This window comes from Tetrao urogallus (assembly GCF_951394365.1).
Source record: "Tetrao urogallus genome assembly, chromosome: 10".
Lineage (NCBI taxonomy): Eukaryota > Metazoa > Chordata > Aves > Galliformes > Phasianidae > Tetrao > Tetrao urogallus.
In genome coordinates this window covers 18,708,714-18,727,094 of record NC_136823.1, presented here as the reverse complement: position 1 = coordinate 18,727,094, position 18,381 = coordinate 18,708,714, and the positions used below count along the sequence as shown (strand labels likewise).

Sequence of the window (18,381 nt, the reverse complement as noted above, 5' to 3'; positions counted from 1 at the left end):
TTTCCATTGCCCTGTCTGCAGACTTGTTTAAACTCCTTTTAGTTCCTATTCCAGTACACCTCTAAGTGACAGAGAAGCTCAGAGCACTGACCAGTTTTGGAAAGGTTCAGTAATGTTCTTCTGTCCATGTACACTTAGGGACAGAAAGTTGATCTGAAGTTGAGGAGAATACAAATCACGTACAGGACAAAGAGGAGCCAACATGGGGAGCGGTCAGACAATCCTTGATGAAACCAATATGCTGTTACATAAATCAGTACCAGAGCTTAAACACGACTGAAGGATGAACTTGTAAGTGGGTCACCTTATGCAGAGTATTATGAAATTAGTTAGCATTCTGCAGCGGCTCACAACCCAACAGCTTTACATGATGAATAGGAATGAAACCTGATTTATTGAAAAAACAAATTGAGAACGGGAATAGCAATATATCCTGCCTGCTTGTCTGAGAAGCAGAATACACAGAGCCTTGTCCGCTGCCTTTGATCGCTCCCAGGCAGCCGCAGCCAGGACACCGCTTCATGACTTTGAAACGCTACAAAGTCGCTGCTTTCATTATAGAGAAGTGCTGCTATTTAAGGAAGTTGGTCAATACTCACGTGAGACATCCCTCCCATCTCTGCAATGCTTCTGTTGACCCAAAGCCCCTCAGCTAAGCTTAGGAGCGTGTTCTTATCTTAGTGATTAACACAGAGGGCAGAAGGAGCAGCACATCTGCACATGGAGCTGTCAGAAACAAGAGGGAGCCACCAACGTTTGGCCCTGCCACTATCCACAAATGAGTAACGTCAAGGAAAAAAAGGAAAGAAAAGGAGATGTTTGAGGACATGCGGTGTTATTTATGTATGTGATGGCCACAAGGACATCTAAGAACCATGGAAGGAAGAAATGCGGAGATTCCAAACATGAAGATGAGAGAAAACGCCCCAGGCCCAGAAGACTGGCCTGGGAAGTGACCAAGGTTTCAGCCAACCTGTCGCAAGGGACAAGCTCCTTTCACTACCAGGCAACACTGAAGAGAAACACTGTGCCAACAGGCATTGCAATGAGCTTAGCAACAGCACAGAAACCATCCCGGGCCTTCTGACCTGACACAGGATGACTTGGTGAGCCCAAATCATTTAGTATTTGCAGAATTATTCTGTAATCTAATACTTTCTATCAATAACTTTAATGTTATCTCTATAAACGTAACCAAATAAAAGCATCCATTGAACGATAAGTTACTTATCCAGATAGCATACTTACTCTAAATTGGTTCTTTGACCTGGCCAGGCTCAACAAACAGAATGCTGCCAATTGCCAGCCACAGCCACGTGAGGCCTTAGCATGACTTCCCTGAGCTGCTGGCCAGTGACCAAACCCAGCTGGTATCAGCTGCACCTTGCAAATTTTACTCTCATGGTAATTAACAACAAACATATCAATCATAAGGCAGACAGAGCAGCATAAACCATCGGCTCCAGGAAGAGTCGCTGCTTTATGAAAAACAGCACTGTTTGCAGTTTGAGCCGGTGACCGTGTCAGCTGGTGGCACAACTGAGGAGCCCATAGAGGAGGATTTTCCCTGTGATGAACCCATAGTGAACAAAAGCCTTTTTCTAAAGAACCACGCTGAAGAACCACCTTGCACGCAAGTGCCGTGACTTGCTGACAGGTTTGATTTTTGTCATCTTTTCAAGCTTCTTAACTGACTTTCCACTGCACTTCAGAGAAAAAACAAATGAAACAAACATTTCCAGTAAAGCATTCTTGTGCGTGCTGTGCGTGCATTTGACGGCTGTCACAACACGACTGTTTCAGTTTAGGTCAGGATGCCTAACACCTTCACACATACGTATCAACCACATGCCAGCTACCAAAGATACCCTACTTTAAGTAGTATGATACTGGAAATTGTGTTCCAACAGGTAACTGGTGATGATGATTAAGGTAGAAATCCTAAACTTTATTTCCTGATACAGCCTCAAACCAAAAACTGAGAAAATCTCCTTTTTAAAACCAGAAATAGAGCAGCCATTCTACCTTATCGCATGCCAGGATCCTGGCTTGCAGAGTCACTGAACCACAAGGCTGGCTGGTGTACTAGAACAGCAGTTGGGAACATGAATCTCAGAACAGTTTGGGTTGAAGGATACCTTTAAGATCATCTAGTTCCAACCCTCTGCCACGGGCAAGGATAGACCAGCAACCTCTGCTCGTACATATTTCAGAAGGACAGAACTCTTAAGCATTGCTGATAAGGGAGCATCCAACCTCACCTGCTGCTTTGAGGGCCTGCTGAGAGACGAGTGCAATGCCACAGCCAAGCGTGACTTCCTGGAGCAGCCCTGGCACAGGGAGGGCAGCGTGCCCCTGTCACAGCCATAGCAGGCTGTCCCAGCACGAGGCACCCGAGGTCCTGAAAGGAGCAGAGGTACGAGCACGGCCTGTAGCCGAGGAGCTGGCAGTGGACCAGTTCTCTGCTCTTACTGAGCTCCAACGCCGTGCAGAATGAAACTACATTTTGTTTTGCTACCAGTTGTTGCCGTTAAACACAGGACATCGCATGACATAGAGAGGAGCATGAGGTTTGTTTTATGAATGCTGGATTCAGCAAAAGCAGCTTTCCAAGTAACGCACCTCAATGAAACGCAATGCAACCCCACAGCACAACAACCAGAAAACAGATAATGTGACTGCAATTAACTAGAGACAAAGGAGGAAAAACTCCAAAGCACTCACATGAAGCACACAGCTTCTCACACAACGTTAGGTCAGAGTAGGTGAGGGTACATTTTTAAAGCACAGACACCTACATGAACCCACCCAGCAATAACTTCGCAGCTTTCATTTGGGCAATGGAAAGAACTTTGTTTAACTGCACAGAAACACGAAGGGAAAAGCTCCCCACATGAAGGTCTGCAAGTTCTATGTCTTGCATGAGCGTGGCAGATCTGCACTGCCATGCTGAGCAGACACCTTGTGACACTCAAAGCAGTCTATTAAGCCACCGAAGGAGTAAAACCAGCACCACGAGGGGTAACCAGGGCACCTGCACAACAACTTGTCCTTCCTTTTCCCCATCGCCCAGCTCTGCTCCTGAAGAAATCCAACCAGAACCCCTCATGCAGTAAAATAACCCCCTTGCACAACTCCAGCATGCTGCCTTGGAGCTAAAAAAGAGACAGTAAGTAAATACCAACACCAGCAATCGTTTTCTGTTTTCTATGACTTTTCTTTTTCACCAATTTATGCAAAACATTTTGCAGGAGCAAAGCTGAGAGACAAGTGACCGATTTAAGAAATTAAAGGTGAAGTTTAAATGCCAGAGTATTTATTAGCTACAGCCCAGCCCACCCCTGAGCACCATCAGCCCCCTTAGGTCTTGCTCACTAAGAGGGACTCAAGTGGAGCTCAAACAATGCAGCTATTCAAGAAAAGCATCCTGTCCTGAGAAGGCGTTAGAGGTGATGAAATATCTCTCTGTAGTGGTTAGCAACTGTTAGAAACGTGTGATTAAGCTGCTTTCATGTCAATTTCCAGCCATTATTTTCTTTGTCTGTTTTTTTAAATTATTATCTTTTAAGTCTATGTTCTTTCCATGGCCATCCCAGGTACTTGGTATCTTCTCTTCACATCATGTATAGATACTATTAAATGCTCACCCCTTCATCTTTTTCTTTTCTGCCAAACTGAAGAAATATTTCCACAAATCTTGCTTGCTGCCATTTCACTCAGAATTCATTACATTTTCAGTGATTGTTATTTTTTGGCAGTCCTTTCTCTTTTGTAAACCATTGAAAATATTGGTTCTAGAATCACATTTAAAAAAAAGCAGTAAAGAAAAGGTGCATTTCTTAGGATTACCACTTCACCTCTTGTGCTTTCCCTTCCACGATTTCTGACACAGAAGACACAATCCCCAAAGATGAATGGAAGATCAGCTCCCAGTTCCAGTACTTGATGGGAGGCTCATAAGAGGAGAGAACTTTTTCACACGGTCTGATAGTGACAGGACAAGGAGGAAAGGCTTTAAACTAAAAGAAGGTAGATTTCAGTTAGATATGAGGAAGAAATTCTTCACTCAGAGCAGTGAGGCTCCGACAGTGCTGCCCAGAGCTGTGGTGCCCCATCCCTGCAGGTGCCAGAGGCCACGGATGGAGCCCTGTGCAGCCTGAGCTGGGGGCAGCCAGCCCATGGCAGGTTTAGATATGGATGATCTTTAAGGTCCCTTCCAACCTAAGCCATTTGATGATTCAGCTGAGCACAGGGAGCTCAGGGCAGCAGGACTATGGGGATGGGACAACCCCACAGTGCATACAGGCACAGCAGTGACACGAGCGAGGCTGTGAGCGCCTTACAAACACAGACCCAACTCACAGTGCATTCACCTCACAATCAGCAAAGCTGTACCCGGCAAAGTGCTGCTAAACGGAGAATCAGAACCAGCTGAAAGCAGCCCGCTTCCAGCTCATGCCTTCCAAAGGCTTACCCTGTGTTACCCCTCTGCTCAGCACACCGTTCTCCAGCACCTGCCAGCTGGATTTGCCCAAAGGCGCAGCTATCTGCTCTGCTGTCTGGAAGAGGCACAGTTGCTGGCTTGCTTTGCACAAAACAGCTTGGCTTTCCTTCCAGGCTCAGTGATTACGGGTGGACGGTACGCAATCTGAATGATGGTGTTGTGTGAAATATAACCAAAACCTATTAGCAAGTGCTGGATTTGAGACATCTGTTCAGATATGCGCTTCTTCCTGAAGGAGGGTGGCCTGATTTTAGGAAAGCGTTTGGCTGCAGAGCCCAAACAGAGCTCGCCGTCATTCTGCGAGGCCGCAGTATTTTCGGCACCACACCCTCTGCAATTCACAAAGCTGTTCCAACAGAGTGCAGCCGCCGCCAGCCCATCTGAGCAGGTTCCCAAGAACTCCCCAGGAAAACAAACATTTGATTACGAATAAATACGGAGAAGCAAAGCCCCAGCAAGCGCCTCACATGAATCCCCGTGAGCCGCTGTCATCTCCCTCCCTGCTTCTCTAATGTCAGTGAAGAGAAAATATCCGATGAAGCTGACGAGTCAGGGATATTTCAAAGAGGAAAGTCCCTCCAGACAGAAGAGGAAGATCAGCTCTCTGGCTTCCGTTCAGGACATTTTATTCCAACGCTAAAGAGAAATTATTATGGGGCTGTTAACTTGCTTGGGTTATCCAGACAGGCTGCCAGCACGGAGTAATGCAAAACTTCTGTGCTACCCCACGGCTGCAGAACTTGCTTGCCCCTCCCATCCCATTCCTTACAGCGGGACTACTTCAAAGCAGCCACATTTGAAGAAGGGGAACTGCTTTGCTAACACAAGCACGGAATTAAGCACAAACGCCAACTCTTTATGTTCTGCCCAGATGCATCACAGAATTGAAACCTAACTTTTTCTTTCTCACCCATCTCATGCGGTTATTAATACAATTGAGCTCCTCTCTTCCCAAAGTCTTCCACATCCTGGCTCACTGAAGATCCACCGTTCTGGGACATGACTGATGGATATCATCAGCCTTCTGTAGCTTAAGGAACCACCAAATATTTCATGATGAACATACGTCACAGTTTGAAATAAACCCATAAGGAAAATCTGCTGGAACATCTCAATGCTCAATGACTGGATTTTTTTTTTCCTTGCAAGCTATGAAACAAACTTTCTCATGAAAGCAGAAGGGGGACTTCCAGTCTGTTTTCTCCATAGCATGACCAACCCCCTCTGCTATAAGCATCCACACGCAGCCCTGCCGCTCTCAGCTGGGGATTGCCCAAAGGTTTTGGTGGCTGTGGACATACACAACCTAGCCTGTGCAAGCCCTCATCTTTCCCAACAAGCATTAAATGAAAGCAGCAGCAGAGTTCCATCGCTCATACCAGGAAGAGCCCTTATCCCCTACGTGTCTTCCTGCTGCAACGCTCAAAAGCTTGATGCAATTCCATCATTTCTCAAGGAGAGTCAAAGCAGAGCCAAGGGCAGGGCATGCCCTCACAGCCAGCCCAGGGGACAGCAGCTTGACGCCAGGCGAGCAGAGGGGAGCGGGGCACTGCAGGAGCTGCAGGCAGAGCCGTGCCTTCCGCCCGCTGCGGATCCCTCTGAACAGGGAGCAGATGGCTTCCACAGCGTGGGAGACTTGGGGGCCTGACCCGCTTTCAGCACGGAGCCTTATTTGAGTTCCTCCTGTGTGCATGTGCGAGCACGCACTGGCGGGTCACACAGCTAATCTGTGCACAGCTCTTGTGTGGCAGGAGCACGAATCCCACTTCCTTGGTGAACCAGCGAGCTGTGTGTAGGTGTGAGAAACAAGGAAGTCTGCAGACTCCCCAAAAGAAAAAAAAAAAAAACGTGTAAGATCTTCTTGAGAGACAGAGGAATTAAAGAAAACCATAGCAACAAGTCAGTCCACCTACCCAAACCACCCACCCACCACCAGTTTCATTTGCTGACGCACTTCAAAAACAAGCTGGCTCCTACCAGCTCTGGAAGGTGAGCAAGCCCTGAGAGCTCATTAAATTCCCTCCTCAGCCACTCGTGTGTGCCTGCAGCTAGTGAGCAAGTGGGATATAAATAGAAGTTATATAACATCTCTTTGTTGATTCCTGTGCTTACCAAAAAAAAAAAAAAAAAAGCAGCATGACCTTGTTTTTCTGAATAGCTTGCCTCTGCCTGCTTGTGGAGGACTTTAATCCTGCTAGGGATCATCTTAAAAGTTGGGTATGGATTCCATGGACAGAACAGGGAGAATCGCTGACTTACATCCCTACTTCTTGGAGCACCAGAACCTCATCTGAATGTCAAGGGAGAGCCACAGGACAGGTCCCCTGGGATATCCAGACAGGCTGCCAGCACAGAGTAATGCAAAACTTCTGTGGCTCCAACATACCCCAAGGGGTATCAGCCATGGCTGACATAAAAAGACTCCAAGCACTGTCACAGCAATCTCACTTCATCCACCTTCAGCCTCATCCAGGCATACTGCTGCCCCCAGTGAAAATTAATCATCATTGTAAGACAAGGACCCCTAATAGCTTTTGGCTCTCTCAGTGCATTCTTAGCAGGTCTTGTTAGTTTTCAACATGGTGGGGTGTAATGGTAGGGGAGATCCTAGCTTTCACTGTGCTAAATGCATGAAAACACACGTGAAAGAGACCGTGTGCCCAAGGGCTTGCAATCTGAAGTCTGCTCACACCCATGACAATCAGCAGCGCATCAGGAGGTGGATTTCCTCAGCGCTAGTTTAATTGCTAGTGCAAGTGCAACGCCTTGTTTTGGAAGGTAACTATGGGGTCTGGATTTGCATCGTGCTTTGTTTCAGAGAGCTCCCTCTCTCGGCCACAGCCCACAGCTCGGTGTGATGCCTGAAGCAGGTCCTTATAGAGATTAAGTAGTAAATTTGGTTAAAACAAACCCAAACTGCCAAATCTAAAACACGATTTTGTAACCACATCTCTGTTTTGCATCACTAACACTTCTGTATTATTTTAGAAGGCGACAGCTCACACCTCCCAGCAGCAGCTTCTGGAGGGTTATCCTCAGGTATAAGTGACCAACAGAAGCAGCTGCACTCAGCTTATGAGATTTCCATGGTGTCCACACGCTGTTCTCAGCACAAGGCCAACACCTGGAATATTTTCAGTGCTCCTCAGCGCTTCCTTCCCTTACTACCAACACAATGCACACCAGCTGGGGAGGTCTTCTCCCTGAGCCTACGCAGCAGCTTGGTTCACTTGGTATCTGCTTCTTTCCTATGACCAGCAATACAAGTAGGAATTGGGCAATCCGGATTCAATTGCTTTTCATTCAAACAGGCAATTGCTCAATAACCATCAACCCTTGTTGGACAGTGAGGTACCAAATTTAGCAATGGAAACCACAATCCATTTTGCAGGAGCTTTCTTGCTGGTAGCAGTACATGAGGAGTAAAGTCAATCAAGCTGAAGCACATGTATTAAAGTGCAAGACAGAGCTGAAGGCTAGAGAGCCGTGTCAGTCCACCATTTCACCAAAACCATATTTCCTATGAAACCAGAGGATTGAGAAGCCAGCTGCTGCTAATTCTGCAACAGAGCCACATAACCCCACTTCTTTCCTGAAAAATAATCACTTTTCCCTTGAGTACTGACCCCCTTCACTTTGCGTTTGCAGCCCACCTTGGGAAGCCATGTGCATGAAGGGGTGAGGAAAGGCACCACTGTACTTCCAACCGGCAGCTCTGCATCACACTGCTTTGGGGCAGCACTAAAACTGCCTTAAGCTAAAGTTATCGACCTCAGGTACCTTCCCTTCCTGAAAATACCCACAGGTGCATGTGGGCAGTTTGTCATGTAATCTAACTTTCAAGAAGATCCCTAATTAAACCAGCGGACCGAAGTCTCCATGGAGAGGCTGTTATGTAAGGGACTTGTCATTACCTTTCACAGATGAAGGAAACCCAAAACTCCACGTAGGGGAAGAAAAATACATGGTGCTTCTAATTTGTATCCGGAAGCTGAGAGAAGTGTTACAGAAGTCTTCAACAATTTTCTCCACTGTCATTCATTGCTGAGATTGCTCTAACAGAGGAAAACTCGCCGCGTTGCAGTCTGTGCATGGAATGGGCCATCCTTTGATCTTTTCCCAAGGAGCTCAGTGCTAAGCGTGCCTACAAGCAATAGCAATGGCCCCACTGCTCCTGCAGAGCCAGGCTCCACGTGCTGGTCAGCAGCACCCATGTGAAGGGCACCCATCCTGCCAGGGCTGCCCGTCCTGCAGCACTGATGTGAGCTCTCTAGAGGCGAATGCTGAGGGTTACATAAATTAATAAAAGGCCTTACGTAATTTTCAGTTCAGTGAACAGTAGCATTCGTCAAGTTAACCTGCTGCTTGGCCTTGACCCTGCAGTCCCATCTCCACTTCTGTCTCCTTACAAATGAGGGCAGGCATCCATTGAAGGGGGAGCAGCCATCCTGCTTGCCCCAGCTGCTGCCCCCCATGAGTGCTTCTGTTACCAAAGCACTCACAGGGTTTCTAAGATGCACCAAAAGCTAGAAACAACAACAACAAACTTTTAAAAGTTTCCATCTGGAGAGCTTTAAGTGGGCAAAGACTTCTCTGTCTTTCTCCCCGAACAGTTCAGCCCTTATTAAAAAAAAGCAGAGCAGTTTGGTGTAATGTGTGTGCTGTCCTCTTGGCCTCTAACCTAAGATAAACCAGGAATTACTTTTCTCATCCTGCTTCTCCTCCATATTAATTTTCTTAACAATACAATAAAAATCACTCCTGCCAATTATAATAAGGAACATTTCTAATTTGCTTTTCTGCTGGAGTTGCCAACCACCTACTTTGCCTAGCCTTAATATCGGCCCCGCATGCACTTAATGAAACAGCAACACCTATTCCAGTTATCCCTTCCCAGCATCACCAGGATCTGCTCTCCCACTAAAGCTCATGGGAGTTACCCGGGAACTCCCATTATTAACCACATTACAGTCGTCATGTGCAGTTCCTGTGTGTCACTGCAGACTTTTGCTTAACTTCAGGCTGAACTCATTTCCCGTGTGAAAACCTGGAGTTAGGAAAATGCCGTGCAGAGGCAACGCATTTCTGGCTTTGCTGTCAAAGCCTTTTTACGTAACCCGTCCCGATCCCACTAGTTTCCTATTCTCAAAGGACTGCAGGTATAAGCAGTTTAAGTTTAGCGAAAATTATTCAAATGCAGCACAGAGTGAACTTATTCAGAATCCTATAAATGAAAAGCTGCTAATAATAACAAAAAAATAAAGTGAAATGACAACAAATTGCGTTAGAACGCAGTGCCAACGTGAGCCGACTTGGCCAGGTTGACTGCCACAATGACAAACGTACCTGATGAAACTGAACAATTATGAGTCCGATGACTGCAGATGACTCTGCCACTGACACATACTGGAAACTGCCATAGAATTTCAGAAAATCCACGCTGCAGGTTGCAGAGGTTGTGCAGCCCTACCTTATAGCAAAATGTACAGCATGAACATCAATGGGAGAACGGCTGGGACAAAGCATCACAGAGCACTGGGTTAATTTCTATAAACACATCCTGTCTCACAAGCACGTCTAGTTTCCATAAGCCAACAAAAAAATTTGCAGCCTGTTCTGTAAGAAAATAAAGTCTTACCAGACTGGAGAGCACCACTCTGCCATACTGTTATTAAATCTGTACTGTAGTGAAAGACTGCTTCATAAAATATGCTAGATGTGCAGCTGTGCAGGCTAGGAACTACCCCATGCAAAGGCAGACTCCCCACCAGCTAGGTGAGCAGCTATGCTGTCTTACTAACCTGAAGAGAGAAAAGCTTTGGTTCCATGACTTTACCATGTCAAGATGCCAGTTTAACTTGAATATCATTCAGCAATTACTGCGAGGCATACGGAGCTGAAATGGTGATTTTACTGAAGAGCAAGCCTGCACGTTCACTTTGATTCACTGGTGTTGAGCCAGCTGTTCTCCCAGAAATTAACTTTTGTGGTTGGCGTTTGCCTACATTAAAGTTTTATTTACTTGGCTTTCATGACTCAACTACTACTGAAAGATGAGAGAGCTGAGTAAGTGCCACTCTTGACTAAAGTTTTGGAAGTTTCCATGGGCCTGACGATGCTGGAGACCATGCAAGCAAAGCAAGGCCCCAGGGAACTCACTAGCTATCAGCAGGTTAATCTAGGCAGAGATAAGTCAGGGAACCCCTCTGAGCACAGATAAGCCTTTTTTGCCTTTTGCTATTAGGTCACCGGATTGTTATAGCATAGAATATATACCCTGATAGAATATTCACTTCATAGAATATTTTCAATAAAATCTCATCTGTACTTTGCATGCAAGAGTAAGAGCTGCTGGGTGTGCCAAGACCTCACAGTCTGCAGCACCAGCTGCTGGCATCGCCAAGCGATGTGGTTCCTAAAACATTCTGTTCTGCAAAGCAGCAGATCTGTAACCCCCAGCTCCCACTGTCCCGTCAGGGCTGTTCTGCTGTTCAGGACAAGGTAAAGGCAGCCACAGAACACTTATTCCCAAAGGGAAAGGATGGAAAATAGTTATTCTGGTTCAGCGGAAGTAACTTCTATAAAGGCAACAGCACAGCAGAAATTGGCAGGACTGTGACGCACGGACGTGATCTTCTGTAACCACTGTATGCCAACAGCTTGCTCCTAACCACAGCTATTTCACAGACTCCCAACCTGCAGTTATAGACTGCAAATGCAAACTGAAAAAAAAAAAAAAAATTGCTTTTTTGGTGAAAGAGGTGTCTTTGGAGATGGATGGAACATTTCCCTATTTGTTTTGACCCGATGCGCTAAGAATCTACTTCCAACAGAGACACATGCACAGCAGGAAGTGGCTCTGCTCACTCCATTAGCTCTGCATTCCAGGACAAGCAAAGGCTTTCTGCATCTCAGGCTGGTGTAGAATTTGTTTTTCCTTCCAGCATGACAGTGTGAGGTTACCTGAGGCTACCTGTGATTCTCCCCAAAGAGCGTTAATTCTGTCATTGTATTTTAAGATGTTATAGGACTTTAAATGCTCTGTTCCCACTTTATCTTCTGCAAAAACTTCACTTGAGAGCACATGTACAGGGAAAAAAGTGGGCACTGATTGATTACAGAGTGAAGAGATGAAGGGACCCTAAAAGGTTCCCTCTTCTCTTAGCAGAGGTTTGTGTGAAAACAAGATGGTACTGTAGATCTAACTGCCAGTTTTAATCACAATCATTTATTATAACTTCCCAGAATTCAGCCTCATGTTACACTTCACCCAGTCTCACCACCTCCTGCCACCCAGAGGACAGCATAGCTGCGCATCTCCAGTCAGGAGACCTTTTCTATGGCACTGGATCTGCTTTTGCTGGCAGGCTGCTTTCCCAACAATCAGCAACTCAGTTCAGCTCACTCCACAGCTGCACAAGCCATACAAAAAGGGGACAAACAGAGCTAACAAAAACAGTAACGTCCGTTTTGGCTACAGCCCACAGTTACATTAGATTGAGCACTATGTGGAACACTGCCTTCAATCTGTTGAAACATTTATTCCAATAGCTGCCACGGAGGGTCCAGCAAAAATAATGTCACCACTGCAGGGGCACCTAACTGCTGCAATGATACCAGAGCATGGCTGTGGATTTTGGGTAGTGTGGTTTTCAGAACAGAAAAACAAGTAAATGACCATAGAGGTGGTGATGTTATACAGGGAACAGCAAGGTCACGTATATCAGGTTTTCTTAGTCCTGTTCTGAAAATGCTATCTGGGTTTTCTTTTATCTTTAAGTTCTTAAACAATTGTTCCTCAGCAGCACAAATGGCATCAAATTATAAGCCTAAATCTGTATGTATATCAAATGCTTGGATCTGTCTTCTCTCTGAAGGGAACAACCTGTAAAATCGACCTTTCTAAACAAATCACTGATTGTTGCCTTCAGAGATGTGAAACAACTGGCAGCAGGGCAAGGAAAGGGGAAATCAGTCAAGAATAGCTCTATGTAAGGGCCATTGTCCACGTCTGGAACAAACTGTCTGCAATAAAAAGCCAGAATAAGATACTACATAATCAATAAGGGTAGGCTATTTTGCCAAAGTAACACTTTCTTCCTGTTTGGAAGAATACACCATTTCTCAAATGCAATGAGCCAGTTGCTGGATATTCACTAGAATCCATAGCAAATGCAATTCTCACGTAGGGACAACAAATGCTGATTTAAAACACAGCAGTGAAGCACAGCATGATTACAGGAGAGCAGTGGTAGTTTGGAATTTACCACGCAGTGTTATCTTTAATTCTGATCTGAAATTTAGGACCTATAGTTGTAAGAGTCCCAAAGCATCTTGCAGTTGCTTAAACTTACTCATAAAAGCAGTCACATTGATGTACACTACAAAGCTGTTTTGTTACACGTTCACTCCTCCATATTGCCCTGGGAAATACCTCAATTACCTAGTGCCCATGCAAACATTTAATAAATTTACTTTTGCATGGCAGGCACTGGTATTTCCCTTAATTACAGGTCAAAGATCATTTAGTCATTTCCCCTTCCATTGCTCAAATCTCCTCAGGTTTCCTGGATCTCAAAAACATTTCCCTTCCCAACACGTTTTAGTCAGAAGATTAATACTTTCCATTTTCCTACCTGTATTGTAGTGTTGCCTCCTTCCAGAAGGGCAATGGCGAGTAGGATGCTCTCGTGGAAGACTCTGTCGCTGGTGGCATTCATGATGAGGTCTATGACCAGGTTGGATGCACCTTCTTTATCCAGATGACACTGAACATCTGCTAAACTCATCTCACCTCGGCTCATTGAACTCGATCCAGAGCTTCCTCCTACAAAGTGATGATGATAGCCTAAGATTCAAATCCTGCCACCCTGAAGTGATGGCACCTCTCTTCTGGTTAAATGGTGAACTATCCCAAGTTGCACCCATTTTTTAACACTGACGAACTCAACATCCAGCATTTCTGCAAGGAAGGGTTTTTTTGTGGTTGTTGGTTTTGTTTTTTAACTAAGAGCACAGGTAGGACACACTGTGTGATGGGCACTTAACACTGCGGCAATACGTGCGAAGCAGGTGGGTGCTGTCCCTGGGGAGAACAGCCTGGGCTGGAGAGGAGAAATAGCTAGTGCCACAGCTAGCTTCGTTCACAGCAGAAGCTGGAAAGAGGGCTGATGTATGAAAAGCTGAAAGTAAAAGAGAATCAAGGGATACAAGGAGATGAAGGTTCTGCAGCACCAGCGAGGTGACAGAGAGAAGGCAGGACAAATTTGAGCAGATGGCAATGCCAGTGCCATGCTGTACAATTACAGAAACATAGAACTGGATGGATAAACAGGGCAAACAAGACAAGCACACAGGAGCTGGTGGAGGAGACAGGGAGATTGAGAACTGAAGCAAAATGATCTAGAAAACAAAGGAGTATGACAGCAGGCAGTGCTGTGCAAGAGCAAATGTTATTGCACCCCAATTTCAATTGGAGGGCCAGTTTTTATGCACTTGTTTGTTGCTGATGGCTTGCAACAGGGTTACCCTGTGGTCCGTAGTGGCAAAACCCACTGAGTGGGGCTTTTTAAAAACGTGTACAGCTGACTTTTTTTTAGCAATGGTTTCAAATTAAATAAACTGCATTCTGCAGTTGACTTCAAACATCATCTTTGCTCATCCTGTCCCACAGCTCCGTAATACGGCAAAATGTTTTGTTTCAGCCAAAGTTAATCTGATGTCCCTATGAGCACATTTCCCAAATAGGATTTCAAGTATTACATCGATCACGTTTCCCAAGTGCATTCATTTCAAACAAAGCCAAAAAAATCCACGTTAGCCCAAGGAACTCTCAAAAGAAAAACAAACAAAAACTGCCTGCTTAATTTTGAAGTAATTACTCACAGGCAGTGAGGGGAAAAAAAAACCGAAACAACAAAAACAGTTCTTTTCTCATCTGCACACGGAAAAATCAGTTCACATGATGAGAGACAGGAGAGCTACGCTCTGCCCAAGTTCACAAAGCTGGGAAAGGCATGGAGGTACGAGCTGTTCTCCATCTGCGAGCAATTTGTTGGGGTTTTCGTTTATTTATTTTTGTGAATTTTGTAGAAACAGAACAGCAGAGGAAAAGTCTGAAGGAAAAGGCGGTAAGGCACCATTGGGTGATGGAGACACACAGACATCCGACAGCCCAGCTTGTGTCCCCCCCTGCCCACCTCCAGACCCCGCAGCAGCCCGCCTGCCCCCAGCCCACCTCCTGCCCCGGCCTTGCCGGCGCTGCCAGCAGACAGGGGCCCGTTGCCGAAGCTGGTGAGGCTCTCCCTCCGTCCCGCCGGCCGGACGTTGCCATAGTAACGGTTGACCAAAACTTGCCGGAGCGCCTCGCCCTTGATTCAGAGAGGACAAGGAGAGCATGACTTGAGGTTAAGGAACAGGTGAATGAGCAACAGTCACAGCAAGAGCACCGCCCTGCCATTGCTCTGCGTGCAGCAGCGGAGGGGGACGGAGACCCCAGAGATTTGGAGGAATTCACCCCACACCTCCCAGCGGTCCGGGGCCGCCTGGGACACCGCGTCTGTCTCCAATGAGACTATGGGTTCCTAGCGCTGCAAATGGCGGCAGTCCAGGTTTCATCCTAAAGCTTTCTGGTCAGATTTTATACTCTAAGAGACTTTTTACATTCGTTTTTTTCTTTTTTTAGTTAAGAATTATTGTCTCAGGTTTCAATGTCAATAAGTGGAACGTTGACAGCGCCAGCATAGAACGAAGAGGACGAGAGAAAAACTAACATCAGAAGGAGCTCTGTGACCCCGCATCCCCAGCACCGTCCCCTCCTGCGGTTCTGGCGTTGGTCACTGCAGGGCTGCCAGCCCCACTGCAGGCACAGCCCTGCAGCTCCCACCGCACACAGCAGCCAGCAGCCGAGCACATGAGCGCAGTGCCGCGGGGCGCCGCTCCTCGGGTGACCCTGACATCCCAGGGATGTCTGCACAAAGCACGCGCTGCTGTCATCAGCACAAGTCAAGGGAGAGCAAAGCACCTCCCAGGTCAAATGTTAGCCCACAGAGCTCGCTCTGTGCTCATTTCGGCCTTTGCAAGAGTCCCCAGTAATTGAGAGGGCTGTACAAAAGCTGGCTGTACTGCTGGCAAGAGGCAGATACAGAAACGCTGCACTTGGGTTGACAGACTTATGTAAGGCCTTTGTGCATTCAGGAAGGCGGGCGATTATTTAACAGCAAGCTGCTGCTCTGCTGCTGGGCGCGTGCTGTGCCTGCAGCAGTGCCAGCGACACAGAGGGGACAAAGGGACTTTATAAGGAGCCCCAAAGATCAGAACTAATCACCAATCATTTCAATTTGAACATCTGTTAGGATAAGCTACAGTATCTTCCTCTCCATTTGCAAAACGTTTGATGCTTATTTTCAGTTGTATTTCAAATTAAATTAGTTGTCTGCATATAAATTCAAGTCATCATCCAATAGAGGGGTGAGTATTAGCTATCGTGCAAGTGAAGCCTTGCTTTTTCAGCTCTCACTAGAGGCCCTTAAAACACAAGTAAATGTGTTTAAGCACACAGCTTAGACGTGCATTAGCTAAGTCATACAGACCCAGCACTGCCACGGTCAGACTGCTTTTGATATGGAGCTAGCACAGCCAAAATGTCAGTTAGGTGAAGCCTTGTACTCGGCACACTGTAGAGACAAAAGCCTGCTGGGACCTGATCTAGCAACCCGCTAATGTCACTCCCAGGCCAACAGACCCCACGTGTCCCCACAGCAGGCTGGGATTGCTGCTGTCTGCTGGCAGCCGTGCTGCTCGCAGAGCAGAGCTGCTCCTACCGCCCATCACTGTGAGAGCAGCAGCACAGGAACTGCATTTTATGGAATCAGATGGGGACGGGGGAAATGGCAGGGAGATGAGATGTCAGAAAAACTCTAGCAGAGCTTTCCAACCAGCTGCTTCCAAAAGTTTAAAAAAAAAAAAAAAAAAAAAAAGGTTCTTTTGGAAGTAAGAGGAGAAGAAAATATCAGAGCTTTTCCAAGGGCATACGCTTCCTATCACTGCTTGGGCCAAATTGTGAACATGTAGGAGAGGCAAGAGACTAGCTCAAAAGCTCAAGCAAACTTATCCCCAAGGAGCAAGTGACTGACTACATGACAGCATTTAGCACATGACGGAGTGCTTTACTCACCCTTTCTTTCTCAGTCTGGCAGGTAAGGAAGGATATGTGACAGAACAAGGCCAAGACAGGCAAAAAAATCCTCAACTACATCTTCCTTCCACACGGGTACTGATTAAAAGGAAACCTGATACTCACAGCGCCCCGTGCCAAACCCAAGCTGCTCTCCCATTGCCTTTTCTGTTAAGCTGACTAGTGGCTGTCTCAGCATCCGGCATTTAAAAGCAGCAGTTTCTACTCCTTGGTAACAGTACTACAGATCACCACTTTGTAGTAATGCTATGAAGATCAGAGCACACATATGACTACAAGAAGTGCTGCTTAGCGAGCTGCCCGCATCCTGAGCGCAGGGGGTAACTCCAGCTCCTGGGACTGCCTCCGGGCTTTCCTTCCTAGCCATCGTGTTGAGTTCTATGGCACTGCGATGTGTACAGTATGCAAACACATCAGATGTCTGGTGGCAGTAAGGAAAACCAAATATGCTACCTAAAGAAATCCAGAAGCATTCAGTTTTATCTGCACGCATCTTCAAGGTAAACCAACAGTAAGCAGCATACAAACACGATTAAACATATGTCAGTAAAACAGATGCAGTGCACAGATCAGGTGTTATCAAAAACCTGTTATGATTTCAAACGGTAAATCTTTAATACAGTTTAAGAGTGAAGCACTTATCAGTTGCTGCTCCTAGCAGAGAGTAGAAGAAATTAATACATGTATTAACGACGTCAACTTCTTTATGAAGGGGCAGGTGGGGCCAAACAGGCAAATTCCATTGGCACCACTGGGTGCTGTAAGTGTGACCAGAGCAGGATTCGAGGCTGAATCCCAGGCAGCCAAGCCTCACCCTTCCTCAGAATACAACAGGAGCTGCCCAGATGTCCCATTTTGTAAACACTGCTGCTAGCCTTGCTAACTTCAACAGGCTGACAACGAGCAGATAACCACAGAAGTGTCTTACATTACTTCACTGTTCGCAAAGAAAAGGTAGAGGATTAGTTCTGAACACGCTTGACTGCTGTACATACCCTTCTATGATCCTCCAGTTGCCTCTGTGGTAGACTTTGATCAAGCTCCTGCTGCTGTGCATGTAAAAATTTCCTTTTAAAGCAGAAAAACACTAAAGAGACACTAACATCTTTGCACTCATGGAAAATATTAAGGGAAGTCACGGCTGAAGGCAAGGGGGAGATGAGAAAGACCAACTGACAAACTGAACAACACATGAGCCCTTCCCTAGCTCCAACAGTACTCAATCAGTCTGCTCTGACACCGGCCAGCAGAGCACATGGCATGCACGTGTGCCAAGGCATTCTCATGGATTTAAAGGAAACACAAAGTCTATCTAATCGTACAGGTACCACATGAGAGTTTGTCAGAGCTCAGACCATGCATTATGTCCATGCACACATAGACACGTGCACACACACACACAAACACTCCCTTCCCACTCTACACACACTTCTGGTGGAAGTGAAGGCACTTGAATGCATCTGATCATGGGGAGCCTTTGCCAAAACCTATGGGTTTTTCATCCCAAAGCCAAGGACTTCACCGATATGTTAAACAAAGCGCCTTGGCACGTGTAGATTCCCAAATAAAATCTCTCTCACTTCAGATGAGAAGTATGTAAAGGGAGTAAATATTTGGGAACTTAGTACAGATTGGAACTTCCACTTCGTAAAGCAGTAATACATTCAAGTTCTTGTTGCTT

At 46.2% G+C, this 18,381-nt stretch overlaps 1 protein-coding gene across 4 annotated transcripts in view; it reads right to left on the bottom strand.

The window, feature by feature from the left end:
• The window catches only part of ITPR1 (inositol 1,4,5-trisphosphate receptor type 1), a gene marked incomplete at both ends in the record, with an annotated part of 144,712 nt that overhangs the window by 41,879 nt on the left and 84,452 nt on the right, over positions 1–18,381 (bottom strand). Inside the window, 3 exons of one of the 4 annotated variants that reach the window (XM_079540213.1) lie at positions 13,141–13,331; positions 14,742–14,874; positions 17,696–17,749. In XM_079540213.1, coding sequence (XP_079396339.1) covers positions 13,141–13,331; positions 14,742–14,874; positions 17,696–17,749 — 378 coding nt within the window. The remainder of the gene's footprint in view (positions 1–13,140; positions 13,332–14,741; positions 14,875–17,695; positions 17,750–18,381) is intronic. The other 3 variants (XM_079540216.1, XM_079540214.1, XM_079540215.1) reach the window with 3 other exon arrangements.